The sequence below is a fragment of the Dipodomys merriami genome, unplaced genomic scaffold, assembly GCF_024711535.1.
Source record: "Dipodomys merriami isolate MVZ:Mamm:240054 unplaced genomic scaffold, mDipMer1.0.p SCAF_39, whole genome shotgun sequence".
Lineage (NCBI taxonomy): Eukaryota > Metazoa > Chordata > Mammalia > Rodentia > Heteromyidae > Dipodomys > Dipodomys merriami.
Genome location: NW_027205492.1, coordinates 6,725,007 through 6,744,139, shown reverse-complemented (window position 1 = coordinate 6,744,139; position 19,133 = coordinate 6,725,007). Strand labels below are relative to the sequence as shown.

Below are 19,133 nucleotides of genomic sequence, written 5' to 3'. Positions count from 1 at the left end.
GTATAGTTCTAGACCCAAGGTGAATGGTCCTGCCTAAGACCTTTAGATTATAATGGGGGCTCTGGTTCTCTGCAGAGGAAGACAAGAGTCTTAAGGAAGGAACAAAGGAACAAACTCCATACCTGGTCAGGCCCCGTGGGCATGCCGGACATAGGCATGGAGCTCATGGTCATCTGTCCCAAGTGGCCACTGCTGCCGTTCATATGCACCATGCTATATGCAGCAGCACCACCCTGGTGAGCAAACTGCTGCTGCGGAAAGGTGCTGAGAAGAGAGAAGCATGTGAGAACAGCACACACAGGACCTGGCACAATTCTGTCCCCATCCTTAAGCAGAAACAGAGAGAAAACTTGTGCTTCTACTCTTCATAGCTACTCTTCAGTGCACATTTTAACCAACATGTGCATACAGTCTAAAGCACTTGCCACACATCATGCCACACATCCCACTTCCAATAGGAACTCAGACCGTGTGATCTCTCCATGCAGCTAGTATGACTGGAAATGCAGTGTATTCTGGGTTTCTGCATTAGGATGTCAGTCATCTTTACCTGTTCCTGGCCAGGTTTGCTGATGGCCACCCCTTCATTTCTGAGGACTGGTACATGGGTGCAGTCTGAGGGTGCTGCATCATGGGGTTCTGGGAGGGAGCCATCCTTGATGACATCATTGCATTAGGGGGACTAGACACTCGACCAAAGGCTGGATCTGGTTGTTGACCCATTCCTTGAAGAAAGCAAGAATAAGAAATTGCAATGCTCAGACACTAGCAACTTGGAACCTCCAGGTTTCCATAGCAACCTTCTGCTCTTTTCTGGAAAAAGGGTGGGAGGAAGTATTAAGTACAGAATATAAAGTAGTAGCAAATCCGAGTGCTGGTAGCTCACTCTTGAAATCCTAGCTACTTAGGAGGCTAAGATCTAAGAATCGTGGTTCAAAGCCAGCTTAGGCAGGAAAATCCATGAAATTCCAATGAACTCCAAAAACCAGAAGTGGTCCTGTGGCCCAAAGTGGCAGAAAGAACACTAGCCTTGAGCAAAAGAGCTCAGGGACAGTGGCCAGACCCTGAGTTTAAGCCCCACAATCGACAAGAAAAGAAGTGGTATCAAAGCTGTCTCCTAGTTACTTACTCTGTAGTTACTTACACAGAATGCTACCCTGTCTAGGTAATTTGCTTTCATGACCACTGCACATGAAAGCACTTCCTATTACTGACTCTCTGGAGAAGGCAGAAGCCACTGCTCCTGAGGGCTGGGATGAACCATGACATCCTAATCCCTACCATGTCCCTGGAACCTCTCAAAGGCTGAGCTGAAATGCATTTAAAAGCCCACACTATATTACTCTCACTGACTTAAATTTTCACAGACTCACCATACTGGGAACATGTAAGAAGGGATGAGGAAGAACTCTGTAATCTTTCTCATAAATGAAGAGATAGTTACCTAAAATAATAAGGCCTGTCTGAAAAAATAACTATAATAGAGTACGTTTGCCTCAATTTCCTGGGCACTGTAGCAAACCTCTTTGTTTTCCATCACTGGTGATTAATTTTAGTTCTCTTGTGAAGCAACAAGATGAAGTGAATAGTGTTCAATTTTTCACATACATGAGGCCTGGTGAAGATACACCCTTAGTAATGGAACTTGGAGGAAGGCATACTGTCTAATTTACCATAATTTGGTGGATATGGAAACTGCTGGGGCGGCACTTGTGGCATTGCAGATCCTGTCAAAACTCCATCCATGCTGGGGGAGGCAGTGACATTCGGAGGTGGACTAAAGGCCTGGCTTTGCTGCTGCTGCTGCTGTTGCTGTTGCTGCTGCTGTTGCTGCTGCTGCGTCATCATCATTGCTACCCTCTGTTGTCGGAAGTGATGACTCAGCAGCTCTCTGCTGCGCTGAGCGACCATCTGGGCATTTAGAAAACCCTGCTAATACCCAAGAAAGAACACAGTTACATGTGTAGAGTGAGAACAACCAGTTCCATGCCAGCAGTGCCCACAACACTCCAGAAGCCTTTTGTACTAATTATGAGAAAAAGGAAATGTACGATCTTTTATGATAAAGGCTGTCTGAGCCCAGCATGCTGACACGCACCCCGTCCCAGCACTTGGGAGGCTAGGAGGAGCAATGGGGATTGACTATGCCCAGGAGTTTAAGGCCAGCCTGGGCATCAGTGAAACTCTTGTAAAGAGAACAAGGATAGCACTAAGAATCTGTTGGGGTAGAAGGAAGGGGACACACCCACCTCCCCCCTTAAAAAAAGGTGGGGGAGGCTAGGAAGGTGGCTCAGTGGTGGAGTGCTTGCCTCTCAGCATGAGGCCCTGGGTTCGATTCCTCAGCAGCACTTAAACAGAAAAGGCCAGAAGTGGCACTGTGGCTCAAGTAGTAGATTGGTATCCTTGAGCTGAAGAGCTGAGGGACAGTGCTCAGGCCCAGAGTTCAAGCCCCACACTGACCAAAAAAAAAAAAAAAAAAAAAAATGGGGTTATACTCAGATAAACAAGGACCTCAAAAGATCTGGTGATTCTTAAATCTCTTGAAAGGAAAGAACAAAGCTGTCTGAGAGTTAAGGTGGTATGACTAGTGTCTGGCAGTAGCATGATCAATGACTAAAAACATACTGACTTGAGCTTACCAAACAGGAAGATCATCAAGCAAACTTTTATCATCAATTTGGAAGGCATAAAGCTTAAAACAGGATGGTGATGATTAAGAAACCATGCCAAGTGCAGTGGTTCACATTTGTAATCTATCTACTCAAGAAGCTGAGATACACAGTCCAATGCAAGCCCTGGCCACAGGTCTGTGAGAACACTTCTCAACCAGCAAGCAGCTGGGCATAATGCTACATGTTTTGTCATCCCAGCTTTATGGGAAGCATAAATAGAAGAACTGCTGTCCAGACTGGCCCAAGTGTAAATGAAAGACTATTTGAAAAGTAACAAGCTAAAAAAAGACTAATGGTGCAGCTCAAGTGGTACAGTGCCTGCCTAGCAAGTGCAAGGCACTGAATTCAAACATCAGGTCCAGTGAATGAATGAATGAATGAATGAATGAATGAATGAATGTAGGATAAGGAAGAAGGAATAAAACAGCATTTAGTAATTTGAAATAGGCATAAGTTAGTGGAAGCCAGGCACTTCACAGCTGTTTTGAAACAATCATGACAGTATTTTCAAGCACAATAGAGAAGTGTGCCACATGGTTACTTGTCTCTTGAACACTGAGAAACCACCTCCACGTGACCTCCACCCTAGCTGGGGTGAAGAGCTGTCCCAGACTCTCACACTAGAAGAAACAGGTGGTCTCATAGGCTGTCACTGAGGATCAGATTATCTAGTATCTATCTTTCCCTTCTTTATATCTGCTTTTTACCCAGTAGGCATGTGGCTTCATAATCCAGGAACAGAAACATTCAGTGTTGCTAGTTTAAATTCCTAAGAAGCTAAGCAACAGTTTGTGATCATAAGGGAAGTAAGATAAAGTAAACCCATTCACTGGTGGCTTTTACATTCACTCCTCTCCATCTCTCCAATCACTTACTAAGAAAGACTAAGAATGGATGAAGGCAATGTGCAATGGAACAGATTCTTATGTAAAAAATTCAGAATGACTCTGATTTTTCAGACAGCAAGAACTGAGAGCCAAGCAGGAGCCTGCAGTAGGAGTGGCAGTGATGGGAGGGGCCTGCACTCACCTGGGAGCTCACCTGGGGCTGCATCATGGGTCTCATCACAGCAGCAGCAGTAGCATTGGGGGTTTCCATTTTCATTTCAAGTGCCTGCCGGCTCTGATTCAAAAACTGGAGGGAGACAGGATGGTTAGTAAGCAGGTGCAGTGCATTAATGAACCCAAACAGCATTGCAAACTCTCAGCACCACCCAGGGAGGTTGTGGTAATAACCAACTGTATGGCTTAAAGAATACATTAGTGGAAATACAAATTTAAAGTTTCCTCCTGAGATTGCTCAGGCACTTGAAGAAATAGCTTCTACTTGATGAGAGTAATGTTGAATAAAGTGCTCATCTGTTATCCTTTCCTAAGTGACTTTCAGTGAAATTATATAAACAAGATGATGATACATGAACATAGCTTTCTTGAGTCCTAAACTGACGCTTAAGAACATTCATGAGGGCTGGGAAGATGGCTCAGTGGTAGAGCGCTTGCCTTGCATGCCTGAGGCCCTGGGTTCGATTCCTCAGCACCACATAAGCAAAAAGAAAAAAGCCGGAGGTGGCGCTGTAGCTCAAGTGGTAGAGTGCTAGCCTTGAGCTGAAGAGCTGAGGGACAGCACCCAGGCCCAGAGTTCAGGCCCCACGACTGGACAAAAAAAAAAAAAAAAAGAACATTCATGAGGGGCTGGGAATGTGGCTCAGTGGTAAGAGTGCTTGCCTTGCATGCATGAAGCCCTGGGTTTGATTCCTCAGTAGCACATAAACAGAAAAAGCTAGAAGTGGCACTGTGCTCAAGTGGTAGAGCACAGAGAGGCTCGGGGACAGTGCAGAGGCCCTGAGTCACAGGACTAGCAAAAAACAAAAAAACAGGGGCTGGGAAGGTGGCTCAGTGGTAGAGCGTTTGCCTTGCATGCATGAAGCCCTGGGTTCGATTCCTCAGCATCACATAAGCAAAAAGAAAAACAGCCAGAAGTGGCACTGTGGCTCAAGTGGTAGAGCGCTAGCCTTGAGCTGAAGAGCTGAGGGACAAGCGCCCAGGCCCAGAGTTCAGGCCCCACGACCGGACCCCCCAAAAAAACCAAAACCAAAAACAAACAAAAACCCAACAAAAACACTTATGAACTAGAGTCTCTGGCTTCCTGGATCCTAAATTCCAGTCACTCTTCTATGTATAAGGTTTAGTTTCATCCCTTAATTCCACATACTTAAAGACACAAAACACACAAGTAATTGTATTTTAAAACACTAGTTGGGGATTAAGGAACTAATGGGTAAAACAAATTCTATCTTGAAACATTCAGGGGGAAGGGTCTAGTTTTATAAAACATCTAGATGTTTGCAAAACATCTAGAAAATAACTTGTTTAAAAAATATATATATATGTGGAAATTGTCAGCTGTAGTGAAACACACCTCTAATCCCAGCAGGCAGGAGGCTGAGGCATGAGAACTGTGAGCTGGCCGTTAGTATAGGCTACCTAAGATCCAGTCTAAAACAAAAAAAAAAAAGGGGGGTGGGGGGGGTTGGGCAGGCACACAGACTACAATCAAGATAGTTTTATTTGGTTGTTAGTATTAAGGACTTGAAAAGTATATTTCAGACTAAAAAGTTATCAACAAACAATTTTCCCCCCAGAACAATAATCCTTTCTGGCATTTTTAACCTGTAAGATATAAAGGTGTTAATTCTATCACAAACACTCCTTAACAAGGAACCATTTGTACAAATGAAATCTTATACAGGAATGAGAACAAAATGAATTTCTCTAGTTGGTGCAGGTAGACAGCTGAGGAATGTAGTCTGAAGACCAATGAAACAAGCAAAGTGGAACCAAGGAGCAATAGCCAAGCACCAGACTGGCTGGCTGGTTACCTGCTGGCCCTGAAGCCTCTGCTGAAGTTGCATTCTAAGCTGCTTTGGGGTGTTCGTGCGAGGTCTCATGATATTGGCCCGAGGGTGCATTCCTTGGAGAGGAAAAGTGCCTTGCTGGTTCATCTGATTCATCATCGAGTTAAATGATGGTGATTGTCCCTGAAGATTAAAGCCCCCCTGCATTGGTAGCCCCTGGGTTGGGTATGTCTGTCCATATAATGCTGCCTTTTGATCCATCATCACTGCTGCTTCTTGGCCTTGGAAAGCATCCTGTTTGGGCTCCAAAGCCTGTCCCTGGACATCAAATACATCAATGAACAATAGTTAGTACATCTGCAAAAACAACCCAAAGCAAACATTTTAAAGAAGGTGATAAAGCCAATATATGTGAACAAATGCGTTAGAATTCCAAAAGCAAAATCAACAAGTTTATTATCTGAAGTTTCTGTTCAGAATTGTATCCTAGTGCCTAGCATTGAATCTCATATCAAAATGTCTGAAGAAAAAGATGTTATTTGCTCCAAATCAGATTTCTGTAATTAATGAACATGGACTTCCAAAGTCCATATAGAAACTAAACCAATTAAAATGTATAATGGGAGGGAGGAAATAAAAAGGAAAGAAATGCCTTCCTGCTGGGTGCCAGTGGCTCACACCTGTAATCCTAGCCACTCAGGAGGCTGAGATCTGAGGATCATGGTTCAATGCCAACCCAGGCAGAAAAGTCCATGAGCTTCTTTATCTTCAATTAATAACCAAAACACCAGAAGTGGAGCTGTGGCTCAACAGGTAGAGCACTAGCTTTGAGCACAAAAGTTCAGGAGTTCTAGCTCCAGGACCAGCATGCACACACCCATAAGCTCACACACGCGCGCACACACACGCGCGCACGCACACGCATGCACACACACACACACACACACACACACACACACACACTTCATTGTGATCAATGAAGTTTTATGTAATTTGTAGACATGATTTTCAAGGTTCACATGAAGTCATTTTTTTGTAATAAGGGTAAACTAAAAAAAAACCCAAAAAACAAAAAACTCCTGAGCCTATCTGGGGGGGAAAGGTGGGGAGGATAAAAATCTGAAGGCCTGGGGCAAGGCCCCTGAGTTCAATCTCCAGTAACAACTGCTCCCCAAAATAAACCTCTTTTTACCATTCTCCATCTGATCTTGCTGACTTTTGCTTGCTTTCCAGAACCCCAACTTCTCTCCTGTCTAAGGACTTCTTAGTTTGCCGTATCTCTTCAGAAACTTTCTTTACATAGCTTTTTGGTCTTGGGGTTTTGGGGTTTGTTTGTTTTGGGGATTTTATTGGTGCTGGTAGTGAGGCTTAAACTCAGGGCCTGGGCACTGTCTCTTAGCTTTTTTTTTTTTTTTTTGCTTAAGGCTGGTACTCTAAGTCTAGGAAAGACACTGGTACAGGCATTCCTTTGCCTGTTTTCCTGGACATACAAACATGCACGCTTATGGTACACTCATACACACTCCATCTCCATGTTAATCCAACTCACCTGGTTTACAAGCTCAGGGATGCCCAAAGCTCTGTCAATTTCCTCCAGACCTGTGGCATCCGTATTGCTCAAGAGTGTGTGCAATTGGTCCAACAATGCTCTCTCATCACTCTGGCCTTCCAGATTAGAAGGTGGTCCAAGAAGCTCATCCAGGGAATTCCTAAGAAGAGGCCTGGAGAGAAGCTTGTGATCAATTTTAATAGTGTTAGGGGCTGGGGTTGTTGCCTAACATTCACCTGTCCCTGAGTTTGATCCCTAGAACCACAAAGGAAAGAAAAATCAGAGCTTTTTTGAAAAAAGAAATAGATCACAATAACCATGCACAATATTTTTAGTGTTCAATAATACTACAGATACTAAGCATACTACATACATACATACATACTACACATACTAAAGATATTAATAAACCTGCTAGCAGTGAACAGTAAATGGCAAATTTACTGTGAAGACTCATTATTTTTAAACCTCACCAGGCTATCTTAGAGCACCACTGTACCTAGCTAATATCCCCAATGCCAAAACTACAAATGCCAGATCCTAGGTGTTTGGGGATAGCAGAGACTGGGAATGGGAAAGGTGGGAGAAGGTGCCACTTTCAATAAAAGAATACTTGTTAGCACACTTTAAAGTTGGGGAGTCCTCAGAAGAACAGAAGAAAGGACAGAAATATTGCTATCAAAGAACACAGTATGGTGGACTGCCAATAGAGTTTTTTGTTGTAATTGGCTCAGATGGTGGCTCCAGATGGTGTAAATAAAACACTAAATAGATAAAATAAAATACAGACTATACAGACGATAATCCTGGCTTTACATCCCTGAAATGTTTTAAATGATTTTAGGAAATAAATTCAATCCTTAAAATTTCTCAGAAAACCTGAGGCATACCCTCTGAACAGTATTTAGAAAAATGGTAAGAATATGCATTTATTTGTCAAATGCTTGCACCTTATCCTCCTCATGGTTTTAGGAAAGAAGTCATCTCTCCTGCAATAGCAGTATCTTGAAGCTGAACAGTACAGTTCTGTCTCGCTCCTCCCCTGTGGAAGCCTCAGCAGCCAGTAGCCAAGCACCTCAATCATAAAGAACTTACTATGTTCTCTTTCAGGATTGTTCCTATTCTGACTCTTCTAAATCTACTGCTTACATTTTCTGCAGTCCCACCTGTTTTGTGTCCCTTGAGGGCCTTGTTCCATGGACAACATGCTATCTGGCCAGGAAGCTGTTTGAGTAGATGGTGCTGCTTGGCCATAGGGATTGACTCCCATTCCCATGGGAATCTCAGTGGGCCCTGGGGGAAGATAAGGAAAGTTTAAATTTTCAAACGAGTCAATAGTAACAATTAGTCTTAACACATCTCACTTTCTTTTTCTCTTCTTTTATAAAAGGTATACTTACTCATTTGAAGCATCTGTTGTTGTTGCTGCTGCTGCTGCTGCTGCTGCAACATTGGTCTTGCACCTGGTATACTATTAGACCGAAGAGGCAAGGTGGGCATAGAGCCCCCAATTGCAGGTCTGGGTATGGAAGCATTGTAATCACCTCCAGGTCTTCCCATGGAGTTTGAACTCATGGCTTCCATTCTACTGGCTTTGGGGTTTGGTAAGCCCCAGTCTCCTGAGGATGGTGTCTGGTTCACAGTCACATTTCTGTTTGGTCCACCTAGAACAAAAAAAAAGAACTTAGTCTTTTCCATACATAATAAAAATTCTTCCATTATCACACAGATACAGCTATTATACACACACAACAACTGTGGCTGTGACAAAACACTTTGTCGTCCTAAGAACTGGACTGGTGAACTCTGAAGATGGTTTCAATAGGCCCTCTTCCCACATACTCATCACAGGTTAGAAAAATGTCCTAAAAATCAGAAGATTTCAGACTTTAAATAACCAAGACAAAGAATAAATGAAGGACAGTCATGAAGGAAACATTATATTAATGATATTATGTGAATGATATAAAAAAAACTTGTAACTTAAACTCAAGCATTTAAGTGGTTTTAAGTATTTCCCAAAGCAACTTTTAATCATTTGTACATATTAGAAGTGACCTACCAATATTTGAGCCATAATTTTCCTGACTATCTACCACTCGTGGATTCCCACCCAATATGGGTGGCTTTGGTAACATGGGGAAAGCATTGATATTTTTGACTGGAGGACTTGAGCCAACAGAAACAGGGCTATCTAGAGACACTGCGCGGTGATATGGAGGACGAATGGATTGCACAGACTGTGGACTTCTCAAACCTGTTGAAAACACAGAAGCACAATGCATAAATGTCTCTTGTTTCAATACTTGAAAATAATCAAGTACCAGACACAAATACCACTATTACCCACACAAGAATGCCATTCTCACAAAAACAAACACAAGATAAATGACTGTAGTGTTGGCTGACCTGCTTGGGCACTCTTTGTTTCATACTGAAATATCCACCAAGCTGGTGGGAGTGGCTCAGTGTCAGAGGAAATTAAGCATGCAGAAGGTCCTGAGTTTGGTCCCCAACTCCCATGAGAAAATAAAGGGAAAGGGGGGTAGAAGTGAAGGGAGGGGACACTCTCTCCAGCAAATAAATAGCCAAAAAGGGGAGAGAAAGAAAAGTCCTTATGTTCCAAATTCCTCGTGGTTCTGCCATATGTATCATTTAGGTCTTAATCAAATTCTCTGTGGTTGAACAAAGCACATGCTCTAGCACCTACTACTCACATGGATTCTCAGTGTCATGGCTACTAGAATATTACTGAAAAATGGGAATTTAAAGAAAAAAAAGGGGGGGTGGAGGGGGAATATCCAAAAAGCTTTCAAAAACAAGTATGTTACCGGCTTGAATGTGGCTTTAGTGGTAGAGTGCTTGCCTAGCATGCATGAAGCCCTCGGTTCAATTCCTCAGTACCACATATACAGAAAAGGCTGGAAGTGGTGCTGTGGCTCAAGTGGAAGAGTGCTATCCTTGAACAAAAAAGCTCAGGGACAGTGGCCAGGCCCTGAGTTCAAGCACAGGGACTGGTAAAACAAAACAAAAAAACCCACGTGTGTTACTAAGTAGCAGTTAGTATATTAGAGTTAGGGCATTTGTTCTGGTTATAAACCCTAGTTATAATACCTGGTCTTAGTATAATTATACACATACATACAGTACACACACAAAAAAAATCAAAATCTAGTTCTGAATTACCCAAAGAATTAGCTCCCTGAAACATGTGTTGCTTGGTTCCCAGATGACTGCCATTTGAGGATATGGGATTATTACTGTAAAAGTCAGAACTCGTCAGGTCACCAAGAATGGCATCTAGATTATCCAAGTCTCCAGATCCCTGAAAGTAAAATGTTAAAGATTAGCCCACATGCGCTCCTTTGAGACGCTGCTGAGTGTAGCTGTAGAAGTGAAACACATGAGATGACACAGCAGCCGCCTGAGATAAAATGTCTCATTGAAGGTTGGTTTCTTATGAGCCCACTCTTCATTTTCCTTGAGCCACTGGTAAAATCACTCACTGCATTTGGTGCTTTCAAATGGGCCACTTTTTTCTATTTGCCCTAAACATTTAATTCTCAAACTGTAGGTTATTTTTCAGCTAACAATCTGCACCAAAGGAGTCCTAATAAGTTGGCAAAAAAAAAAATCTGCCTCTACTCATACCTTCTATAAACAGCATGATTAATAGTGAGTGACAGGCTGGTGCTTAAAAAGACATTCCTAAGTAGCAATAAAGTAAGCCTAATATAGAAATCTGACAAACACTAGGTTTAGTGAAGTTAAATCCAAGAAGACTTCTCCAAGCCTTTCATTTGCTCAGGTGAATATTTATACCTCCTAAAATATAGTTCCTCAAGCAGTTTAGAAATGCTTGCATACAGTGTGGTTATAACCTGAACTGGATCACTAGGCAAAAATCAAAATGATGGTGCTAAATCCACATTCTACCAAGCCCTTAATAAGCCCACCTTCTCATTCCAACAATGAACACCTTAATAAAAAAGAGCTGTTAGCTGTAGAGTGGAGCATAGCTCCAGAGCTAGAGTACTTTCCTAGAAAGCACAAGACCCTAGATTCAACTCTAAATACCATTAAAAAAAAAAATTGTTTAGCTAGGTGTGGTACACACCTGTGATAGGCGGATTGCAAGTTTGAGGCCAACTTGGGCTATTTCATAGTGAGACCGTCTCAAAAAAAAAATTATACTCACATTTTAGAAAATACACATTTCTAAATTGCATGATAACACTTTTCTAACACCCCAAAAAAAAATTACTAAAAAACTGAAAGTCAAGAACAACTAACTTTGCTAGTACAGTGGCCCACACCTATGATGTAGCTACTTGGAAGGCTGCAATAGTAGGTTCAAGGCCAACCTGGGCAAAAAAGTTAGCAAGACTAGCCCAAAAAACAAGCCTGGCATGATGATTCACACCTGTAATTCCAGCCACACAGGACTGTGGCAGAAGTAGGAGGATCTCTGTCCAAGGCTGGCCTGGATAAAAGTGCAAGACCTATGGGGGGGGGGGGGGGGGGAGGGGGAGGAGGAAAAAGGCTGAGAGTGTATCTCAAGTGGTACAATACTTGACTAATCAGGTGGCCCAAATTCAAACTCGGTACCCTCCCCCCCCCCCCCACACACACGTAATTTATACCAAGTTATCCAACTAACACAGAAATAATGAAATGCAACCCGAGATGGCATAGAGAAAATAAATTACCTCTTCACTTGCTTCTGTCTTAATCTTTGAGTCTTTCTCTTGGCTGGAGCTGGGAATGGTAGAACTGCTACTCTGAGTCACTTTATTATCGATCCCTTCCACAGAGGGCTGTAACTCTTTAGAGAGTGTGTCACTAGGATCGTCCCTGTCCAACAGGTACCTCAGAAGAGCGTTGTTCTCCTTCTTCTTTGGACTTAGTTGCTCCTGCTTGACATCTCCCTCGCCACAGGTGGTGACACTGGTAGTGTCTTTCCCCGTGGCTTCTGCAGTAATCTTGGCTACTTCGGCCGGTGAATTTCCATTCTGCAACAACTTGTGCAAAATACGATGCTTCTCTTGTAATAGTGACCCGTGCACATTGGATGTGGAGGACACACCTCCTGGTGTCGAGGATGAGACTCCAGAGGGGCTGGTAACATTAGCAGAAGTATCTTTACAACTTGAATCCAAAGGGGAGTTGGTCAAGGAGGAATGGCCTCGGTCGTCAGAGGAGCAGGTAAGTAACTGCAGTAACTTCTTATGGCCTTTGCTTTCCAAAGGCCCCCTTGGATTTTCAGATCCTTCTCCACCACTCTCCTTACTTTCTTTGTCATTGAGGTGATCTCTGCTATTTGACTGACACCCTGAACTCTCCACTGGATTCTGGTCACAGTACAAGCCTAGGGGACTCTTTGAATCCTGACTACTGCTCCCTTTACTTGGCTGAGTCATATTCATGTTGGGAGAATTATCCAATTTGGGGCCTGGTGAAGACAGAGTGGATAAGAGAGACGTCCCCACCCCCTCACTGATGGCTTGCAGGGCACTGAGAGAGCTGCTGGAAAAGCTGTGGCTTGAGGTACTGCCAGAAGATCCCATAGGGGAGTGCATACCTAGATGTGGAGAAGAGTAAGAGAATTGCACTATCAGACATTTAAAAAAAAAAAAAAAGACACTTCAAAGTGTCTTTCATAAAACTGATTTACTCAGAAGTACAGTGGTATGAAAAGAAAAAAAATAAAAGGAAATGCTAACAAGAATACCTGGAACAGGAGAAAACTGGTGTGAGGCCATCTTTGGGCTCCCACGATTACGAGGAGAGATCATGATATTCTGCTGGTTGGAGCCAAGACCAGGACTGCCATGTGGGGGGCTACTCATGTTCAGCCCATAGTTGTTGTTCTGGTAGGAAGACGGTGACTGCATGCCTGGCCCAGGGGTCAGTGAAGCTATGTTACTGGAAGCCCCATACCTAGCAGCACTCATCTGCCCTGTGGTGCTGGGCTCTGCCAAGCCATAGGCCCTGCCACTCAGCATCTGTAAGCTGTGGTTTGGCGACATGCTCATGCTGCCTACCGAACTGCCGCATCCAGCTGCAGAAGGTCTAATGCTTTGTCCTACAGGATTTGGGTTTGGTCTATACCCATTCTGTTCTCTGCAAAGAAACACAACATAAAACTTTTACTAAAAAATTACAGGCATTAAAGCAGTGACTCAGACTTGGGAGAAGAATACAAAATGGAGGGGAGAGAATCGGAGGAAAGGAGATTGGATTATTGAGGGAACAAGGGAAGTGAAAAGAGAAGACGAAGTATAAACTAATTGGGGAAATAATTTCTATTAGGTGCCATTCTAATACCTAGTGATAAGTCCAATTTAAGTACTGATCACTAAATTAACATAATAATACTTTTTAATAAGCTGGGAATTACAAATAATCAGTACCACCACAGTACTGCACAGGACCAACATAGCCATGTTACCTGAATCTTTGCTGCATATCTAGCTTACCCTGCAAGTATCTGGAAAATATTCAAGATAATCAAAAGATAAACACTCTCCTTCACATGTTCTTTATCATTGCCAGCACCAGTAGATGCTTTTTTTTTTGGGGGGGGGGAGGGGTGAGGGTGGGGGGAGTCACGGGGCTTGAACTCTGGGCCTGGGCACTGTCCTTGAGCTCTTCAGCTCCAGGAAAGCACTTTACCACTTGAGTCACAGCACCACTTCTCATGGTTTACTGGAGATAAGAGTCTTACAGACTTTCCTGCCTGGGATGGCTTTGAACCATGATCCTCAGATCTCAGTCTCCTGAGTAGCTAGGATTACAGTTATGAACCACCAGCACCCAGCTGGTGCTTTCTTTTGTTAGTTATTAAGTGTATTTTCAATTGAGTCCCTAAAATCACTAGAAATAAAAGGTAACACAAAAGTAATCACTTTGGGGCTGGGAAGGTGGCTCAGTGGTAGAGCGCTTGCCTTGCATGCATGAGGCCCTGGGTTCGATTCCCCAGCACCACATAAGCAAAAAGAAAAAGAGCAGGAAGTTGCACTGTGGCTCAAGTGGTAGAGCACTATCCTTGAGCTGAAGAGCTTAGGGACAGCACCCAGGCCCAGAGTTCAGGCCCCACGACCGGACCCCCCCAAAAAAAAAAAAAAAAAGTAATCACTTTGTGACCACCTAAGTAATTATTCATATACTTTTTTATCCATTAGCCTTCCCATCTCCCAGGAATTATTTAGTGAATAAATATTTTTACATAAAAATATAACCTTAAAGAAAACAATCTAGATATCTAAAATCACATCACCAAAATCCATCCATCTTGCTTTCTCTCTTATTGTTTGCCTTTTTACACTAATAATAATGGATGCACTTAACACAAATGTAACCTCTCTACCTGTGAAGAAAGTGTGTTGAGACAAAGCCGTGGCGATCATTTGTTACAGGGTTTCGGAAGAGTTTGCTTTTTGTTTGTGCAGTCACTATAGTTCCATCAGCCAGGGAGAATCGATACACAGGGGTTTCTGCATGGCCATGAATGTAAGCTGTGGGAAAACACACTATTACTTACTAATATCAACAATTGGCAAAACAAATACATATAGAGAGGAGAAAGAAATCATATTTCAAGTATAAAATTTTTTAAGCCATGTGAAAGATTAGATATGCAGCAAAAAAGTAGGTAGGCTCAAGAATTATATACACAAATGTCATGCATACAGTTATTGGAGCACATACAACCAACAGTAATCAAGACCAAGGGTCAAACCCCAAATGTCTTTACCTTCTTGGTAGTGACGTTTCTGGGACCATGACTGCCCATCATTCAGACTAAAAAACCTCTGGATGCACCTTCGGATTATATCTTCAAAGCCAGGCCTCATGGAAGATCTCAGAGAATTTGTATCTATATTGACAACCTTTCCTATTATATAGAAAATAAAAGATTCAAAGCCTGTCAAGTATTTACTGCTGCACACCCATGAGTTAGCACTTCTGCAAATTTCCGTTTGCCTTTTCTTAAGGACACAGTCCTGCAGGAAGCTCTCACAGTGACATGTTCTGCTTTGGTATAGTAATGTATCTGTCCCTCTAGATCCCCTAGATCCTGGGATTTCCTAATATGAGTATCTTAGTGGCTCAAAAGAATCCTTGCCACAAGGTGGAGCTGGTCACCAGAAAGCCTAAGTGACTAGAGGATTCATAATTTTAGCCCTCTGTCCACTCAGGAAGGAAGCTTGAAGAAAAGAATTCAGTGAGCCTCAAGGCTGGTGGCCACATCAACGGACTGGAAAGGATACATGCCTGAAAGGGGCATCGTTCCAGGGGATTTATGTTTTTGAAGTGGACCTCGTTGGCTTGCATTTAGATGTCCAGGCCAAAAACTGATCAACTTACATGATATAGATAGTACTTAGGATAAAATGTGTTCCTCAGTCAGAAACTGGTCATTTTTAATTGAAGCTCATATTAGTATCACAACTACTAGTAGTTGCTGAGCACCAGTGGCTCACGCCTGTAATCCTAGCTACTCAGGAGACTGAAATCTGAGGATCGTGGTTCAATGGCAGCCCAGACAGGAAAGTCTGTGAGACTCTTATCTCCAATAAACCACTAGAAAACCGGAAGTGGTGCTGTGGCTCAAGCGGTAGAGCGCTTGCCTTGAGCTGAAGAGCACAAGGGACAGCGCCCACAACCAGAGATCAAGCCCCATGACTGACAGGGGGAAAAAAAAAAACCAACTACCAGTAGTTACCTGTCTTTTCTGTCCAGGTTTTAGTAAAAAATGCAGTAGTACTCAAAAACCAAAAAACCTCTTTCATTCAGTGCTAACAGTGCTATTAAGTCCTGAAGATGATGAAACTCATGACTCATGAGGCCACAAATGACTTGAAAGAAGTAATCAACAATATAATTGATTTCGTTCAAATTAGGAAAGACCAATTCATTCAACCTCTATAATATGTTCATTAAAACAGAGTAAATGCTTAAGAAAACTGAGTTTGGAAACTTAAAAAAACTCATGATCTTCTTCAACTAAGTAGTAGTTCTATAGAAGCTACTGGCGGTGAAGAAGGAGGCTGAGGCTATGGCTCAGTGTTAGAGTGCTTTTGCCTAGAATGTGCACTGCCCTGGATTCCATCCCCAGCATGGCAGAAGGGGAAAGTGAACCACGTGTACAATGAGGAAGGACAAATGTAGATGCTCTAACAGAGATGAGCCTCAAGTCTGAAGAAGTTGTTGTCAAGTCAGACATTTTGCAATACTAAAAATAGAACCTGGGGCTTATACTTGCTAAGCCAGCTCTAGAATTGAACTACATACAAAAATCCAGAGTTATACTAGTGATTAACGTTTTAAAATCATTAATGGAGAAAAAAGTAGGGAAAAGGAACTAATGCAGGACAGGAAAGAGAAAATACTGGGCACTACAACAGAGATTAGGAAAGGTATGTCCTCAACCACCTTCTCTGAGCTTAGTGGTAGGCCACATGTCAAAATAAACCAGATGATTAGGAAAAGTATACTGAATGAAACACATGAAGGACAGAGGATAAAGTTTCTCTAGCAGCCAAAGGAAGTACTGCTGTGTGCACCAAACCTGTGAAACAGATAGCTAGATGCCACCAACTCTACCAACTCTTTGGTAAGATGGCTCTCATTCTTAAATGAAGTTAACCAGAAAAAGAAAAAAAAAGTTTTTCTAGTTCAGTAACTCCTTTTATAGTAAACAGGTATTGCTTTTGTAATTAAGTAATGGATGAGATGATTTTTGAAGATGCCAGTCATTAAACTGCTTAGGTAAGGCTGGGAAGGTGGCTCAGTTGTAGAGCACTTGCCTTGCAGGCTTGAGGCTGTGGGTTCAATTCCTCAGCAACACATATGCAAAAAGCAAAAAGCTGGAAGTGGCACTGTGGCTCAAGTGGTAGAGCGCTAGCCTTGAGCTGAAGGACAGTGCCCAGGCCCAGAGTTCAGGCCCATGACTGGACTCAATATATATATACATTATATAATATATATATATATATATATATATATATATATATATATATATATAAAACTGCTTAGGTGAAAGTATTTTCAGTAGCAAATACATAACAGTTATTTAGATAAAAATTAAGACTGTAATTCTAGCTACTCTGGAGGCTAAGATCTGAGGATAGCAGTTTGAAGCCAGCCTGGGCAGAAAAGTCTGAGAGACTTGTACTCAGAAAAAGCCAGAAGTGGCACTGTGGTTCAGAGTGTTAAGAGTGCTAGCTTTGAGCACAAAAAGACTCAGGAATAGCAACCAGGCCCTGAGTTCAAGGACCAGGACCAGAAAAAAAAATATTAAGAGGTACAGAGAGATCCATTCTGGAAATATGACACTTACAATTCCTGTCACCATTATCAGAAGGCAAGTAAATACAGAGAAATTTAGTCAATATAAAGTAATATCCATCAGTGTAAAGAGATTGGCAATTCAAAATACAAAACTCCTTTTCTGCTATTTTTTTCATTTGTGAAAATTTATCTCAAGCAGCCTCAAGACCATTAACTGAAGATGACATACAAGGATGGATAGCATGAAAATAGCTATTTGTTACAAAACACAATATATGTATGTTACCTATGTCCTACACACACACACACACACACACACACACAACCTATAATAGCTATAGAAATGTTTTCTTGGTTTAAAACTACTCCATTTTATCAAGTTACTTATCAAGGGTTCACTCTGTGGGTAAGTCAGTGTTACATAAAGCCAAGAATATAGGCTTTAAGTCAAGCAGATCAGCTGCAAGCTCTTATCAGTCATGATGTTAGAAAATAGCCAGGCCTCACTGTCCCCAAGCCTGGGTTTTCTCATGTCTGACATAGAACATATGTGACAGGCCCTTGGTATCACCACTAGTAAACTTGATGGTGAGTATGGGTAACACTGTCATCCTGTTTAACATCGCCAATGTGCCTTATCAACTAGATGTCTCTTTTTTTTTTTTTTGGGGGGGGGGGGGGGGTTCCAGTCGTGGGCCTGAACTCTGGGCCTGGGCACTGTCCCTCAGCTCTTCACCTCAAGGCTAGCACTCTTACCACTTGAGCCACAGTGCCACTTCTGGCTTTTTTTCTTCTTCTGTTTATGTGGTGCTGAGGAATCGAACCCTGGGCCTCATGCATGCAAGGCAAGTGCTCTACCACTGAGCCACCTTCCCAGCCCCTCTTCTTTGTTTTTGCATGCTTGTTTTAAGACACTTTTACTAAGTAGCCCAGGACAGCCTGAAAGTCACAGTCCTCCTGTCTCAGCCTCTTGGAGCCAAAATTACAGGTATGCACCACCATGTTCAGGTCAACTATGATGTCTTTAATTCTTGATTTCTGTGGTCACAAAAAGTGGCAGACCAAGAATGAAGTTCATGATGATATCAAGAACTAACTCTCAGAAGCTTAGTGCTGGTGGCTCACACGTATAATCCTAGCGATTCAGGAGGCTGAGATCTGAGGATCCCAGTTCAATACCAGCCTGGTCAAGGAACTCCTTAAGACTCTTATCTCCAATTAACCACCACAAAACCCAAAGTGGCACTGTGGCTCAAAGTGGTAGAGAACTGGTCCCACGAGTAACCAAACCAAAAAAAAAAAAAAAATTACTCAGAAGTTGTCAGTAAGTTACCTGCTTTTTCAAACCTTTTTTCTTTATAACAGATTAGAAGTTAAAGTAAAAATATTAAATTGTGATGCAAAACACTACTTGGAGAAAAGTTGTGGTACCTTTATAATTTTTTTTAACTTGGAGAATTTTGAGTATATTATTATGTAAAATAGTCACAATTATTTGAACTGTGTAACTTAAAGAGTGAAAATGAACACACATACACACCCCGTTTTTACCTGAAAGATCATGTCTGGTGATAAAGCTCTCAGGATTTGATGGAAACGCTCGTTCGCCTGTAGTAATGCGTCGGGCCACACAGATCATACAGGATTGCAAGTCTACAATACAAAATTCAGCCAGATAATGGCTCTATTTACTTTTGGATATAGGTATTCAACAAACAGGCCAGGACACAAATGTCAGTAAGGAAGTTATAACAGTGAAGTC

General features: G+C 42.3%; 1 protein-coding gene across 9 annotated transcripts in view; it reads right to left on the bottom strand.

Annotated features, from left to right (window-relative positions):
- Positions 1 to 19,133, bottom strand: part of Ncoa3 (nuclear receptor coactivator 3) — a 96,095-nt gene that overhangs the window by 3,524 nt on the left and 73,438 nt on the right. For 6 of the 9 annotated variants that reach the window (XM_069989949.1, XM_069989950.1, XM_069989944.1 and 3 more), the window contains 15 exons: positions 18,923 to 19,024; positions 14,832 to 14,972; positions 14,445 to 14,592; positions 12,807 to 13,198; positions 11,785 to 12,656; positions 10,262 to 10,400; positions 9,138 to 9,332; positions 8,476 to 8,739; positions 8,242 to 8,368; positions 7,076 to 7,247; positions 5,551 to 5,844; positions 3,702 to 3,806; positions 1,674 to 1,932; positions 551 to 725; positions 123 to 264 (listed from right to left, as the gene is read on the bottom strand). In XM_069989949.1, coding sequence (XP_069846050.1) covers positions 123 to 264; positions 551 to 725; positions 1,674 to 1,932; positions 3,702 to 3,806; positions 5,551 to 5,844; positions 7,076 to 7,247; positions 8,242 to 8,368; positions 8,476 to 8,739; positions 9,138 to 9,332; positions 10,262 to 10,400; positions 11,785 to 12,656; positions 12,807 to 13,198; positions 14,445 to 14,592; positions 14,832 to 14,972; positions 18,923 to 19,024 — 3,527 coding nt within the window. The remainder of the gene's footprint in view (positions 1 to 122; positions 265 to 550; positions 726 to 1,673; positions 1,933 to 3,701; positions 3,807 to 5,550; positions 5,845 to 7,075; positions 7,248 to 8,241; positions 8,369 to 8,475; positions 8,740 to 9,137; positions 9,333 to 10,261; positions 10,401 to 11,784; positions 12,657 to 12,806; positions 13,199 to 14,444; positions 14,593 to 14,831; positions 14,973 to 18,922; positions 19,025 to 19,133) is intronic. The other 3 variants (XM_069989951.1, XM_069989952.1, XM_069989953.1) reach the window with 3 other exon arrangements.